The sequence below is a fragment of the Sinocyclocheilus rhinocerous genome, unplaced genomic scaffold (genome assembly GCF_001515625.1).
Source record: "Sinocyclocheilus rhinocerous isolate Xijiao unplaced genomic scaffold, SAMN03320098_v1.1 scaffold1057, whole genome shotgun sequence".
NCBI classification, from domain to species: Eukaryota; Metazoa; Chordata; class Actinopteri; order Cypriniformes; family Cyprinidae; genus Sinocyclocheilus; species Sinocyclocheilus rhinocerous.
The window spans coordinates 66,740-69,605 of record NW_015660880.1 but is presented as its reverse complement, the minus strand read 5'-3'; the positions used below and the strand labels follow the sequence as shown (position 1 = coordinate 69,605).

At 29.9% G+C, this 2,866-nt stretch overlaps 1 protein-coding gene across 1 annotated transcript in view; it reads left to right on the top strand.

Annotated features, from left to right (window-relative positions):
• LOC107725718 (ATP-binding cassette, sub-family E (OABP), member 1) overlaps positions 1-2,866 on the top strand; it is a 22,090-nt gene that overhangs the window by 17,894 nt on the left and 1,330 nt on the right. The window contains exons 10-14 of the mRNA XM_016535098.1: positions 247-394; positions 469-579; positions 1,419-1,561; positions 1,644-1,766; positions 1,933-2,044. Coding sequence (XP_016390584.1) covers positions 247-394; positions 469-579; positions 1,419-1,561; positions 1,644-1,766; positions 1,933-2,044 — 637 coding nt within the window. The remainder of the gene's footprint in view (positions 1-246; positions 395-468; positions 580-1,418; positions 1,562-1,643; positions 1,767-1,932; positions 2,045-2,866) is intronic.

Below are 2,866 nucleotides of genomic sequence, written 5' to 3'. Positions count from 1 at the left end.
ATTCCCCCCCCCCGAATTACTCTGACAAAAGCACATCAAATTGTTAAAAGTTTTAGAAGTTAAGAAAAATAAAGATGATGTTAAGAAAATTAAAGATGATGGAAGCAAATTTTTTAGAAAAAAAATAAATAAAAAAAAATGTGTATTGTATATTCTATTTTTACATTTTAAATTATTAATGCTAAGAGTAATTAGTTCTAATAATAAACATTTAGTTCGGTTATGATTTATTTTTCTTTTGTCAAGTCAAAACGATTTTTGGGGGACTTTTTTTTATTTATTTTTTTTAACACTTTTTTTTTTTGTGGAAACTGAGTGTGCACTGTGTTTCTCAGGTGAGGTGCCTATCCTGAACGTGAGCTACAAACCACAGAAGATCAGCCCCAAATTTAAAGTGAGTTTGAGTTCGTTTTGATCCGTATGATATACATCAGTCTGCAGGAATCGTGACGTTCGTTGTGTTTTCAGGGCAGCGTTCGAGCCCTGCTGCACGATAAGATCAGAGACGCGTACACACACCCTCAATTCGTCACTGACGTTATGAAGCCCATGCAGATTGAAAGCATCATCGACCAGGACGTGAGTACACCAGCGTTAAAAATAGCTCTAAAATATTTTATCGCCACATTGCACTGTTGTATTCCAAGTAGGCAGTATGTACATGTAATTAATGTTTACTTTCCGGTTGTTTGGTACAATAAAGGTCTTAAGGAGTTTGTCTTAGTCTTTACATTAAAATAAGGAATTGAATTGAATCTCATTAATTTAATTGTTCTGAATTTGAAAATTGTTCCTCAATTGTTGTTTTTTATACTTGGCTTTTATTTATCAAATTTTGTTTTTTCAGTTTTTGTAATTTTACTATTCGAACTTAAACTTACAATTAGTTGCCAAGGCAACATTTCTAATAAAAATGTTTAAGTTTATGTATGTATAATTTTAGAATTTCAACAAGTCTTAAATATATTTTCATCTTTATTTGAAATTTAATTCTATTATTATTTAACTGTGATTTATTTGATACTATTAAACCTTTAAAACTGTTGTAGAATTTAAAATTTAGAAAATTTTAAGTTTTTCAGTTTTTAATTTAATGTGAAGTTTTAGTAATTTTAGTTATCAGTTTTTAATATTTCCGTTTAGCTTTAGTTTTTTTCAGTTTTTCTAATTTTAGAAGTTTAACACCCTTAGTACTATTATAGTATTTATCAATATTTTGAATTGGCTTTTATTTTTATATTTTCATTCAGATTTTTTTATTTTAATTTTTTTGTAATTTTGTAATTTGTCTCGTTTTTCTATTTAATATTTCTATTTAACTTAAATAGTTTTTGTTAACAATAACAACACTTAAGTACACCACACAGTTTAATAGATTATTACATGCTTATTCAAACACACTGATTGTGTGTCTGTAGATCCAGAATCTGTCTGGCGGTGAGCTGCAGCGTGTGGCTTTGGCTCTGTGTTTAGGAAAACCTGCGGATGTGTATCTGATCGACGAGCCGTCTGCGTATCTGGACTCTGAGCAGCGTCTGATGGCTGCTAGGGTCATCAAACGGTAACATCTGCAACACTTTCATGGCAGTTTTTGTGTGTTGGATTCACTATTTCACTGATTCTTTTCTTTAATTGCTGTGCAGATTCATCCTTCACGCAAAGAAGACGGCATTTGTGGTGGAGCACGACTTCATCATGGCCACTTACCTAGCGGACCGAGTCATCGTCTTCGACGGAATTCCATCCAGAAGCACTACCGCCAATACGTACGTCCTTTATTTGCTCTGATAACCTGTGTGTAATTGGTATTACTTTTAAATGAACAAATGTATAGAAAATACATTTTCTGTATTCCAAGTATTGTATCATAAGTCTATGAACATGTAGGTGATTATGAAACTCATGTTAATGCTGAAATGTGTTTCCCATCAGTCCACAGACTCTGCTGGCTGGCATGAATAAGTTTTTATCGCAGCTGGAGATCACGTTCAGAAGAGACCCAAACAACTTCAGACCAAGAATTAACAAACTCAATTCCATTAAGGTAAACATGCACATTGAAACAACTCTGTACAAATGAAATCTGCAGATTGTTTTCTTCAGGATTACATTTAACCAGTGTTATTTTATGATCACTGAGAGAATATTATGGTTTTTATGAATATTTTGAATTAGGTTTTATTTTTATGTTATTTTTTTAATTTTAAAGTTTTAGTTTAGTCATTTTGTTTGACATTTTTATTCATTTTTAGATACGTCAATAGTTTTGTTTTTTTTTGTTTTTATGAAGTTTTACTTATTTTAGTATCAAAAATAAGTATTAAACTAAAAGAAAATGGGTCTTGGCAACTATATGAAATACAGTAAGTTTATTATTATTTTTTTATGTTTTATTTTATTTCAAGTATTTTTATGGTTTTAGTTTAACTATAATAACCCTGCATTTAACCCAAAATTTAGATACGTCAATAGTGTTTTTTTTTTTTTTTTTTATGAAGTTTTACTTATTTTAGTATCAGAAATAAGTATTAAACTAAAAGAAAATGGGTCTTGGCAACTATATGAAATACAGTAAGTTTATTATTATTTTTTTATGTTTTATTTTATTTCAAGTATTTTTATGGTTTTAGTTTAACTATAATAACCCTGCATTTAACCCAAAATTAATTAGGCTTTAGACTGAATTGACATCAACTCTTGATAATGAAGTTAAAATCAAGTAGTCAAGTCGTGTGTGTGTGTGTATTAGGGCTGCACGATATATCGAAATTATCAAAATATCGCAAATGAAAATATCGCAATATGCATATCGCAAGGGCGTGCGATATCTGAATCATTTTAATAATAGGCTACTTAAATCAAAATG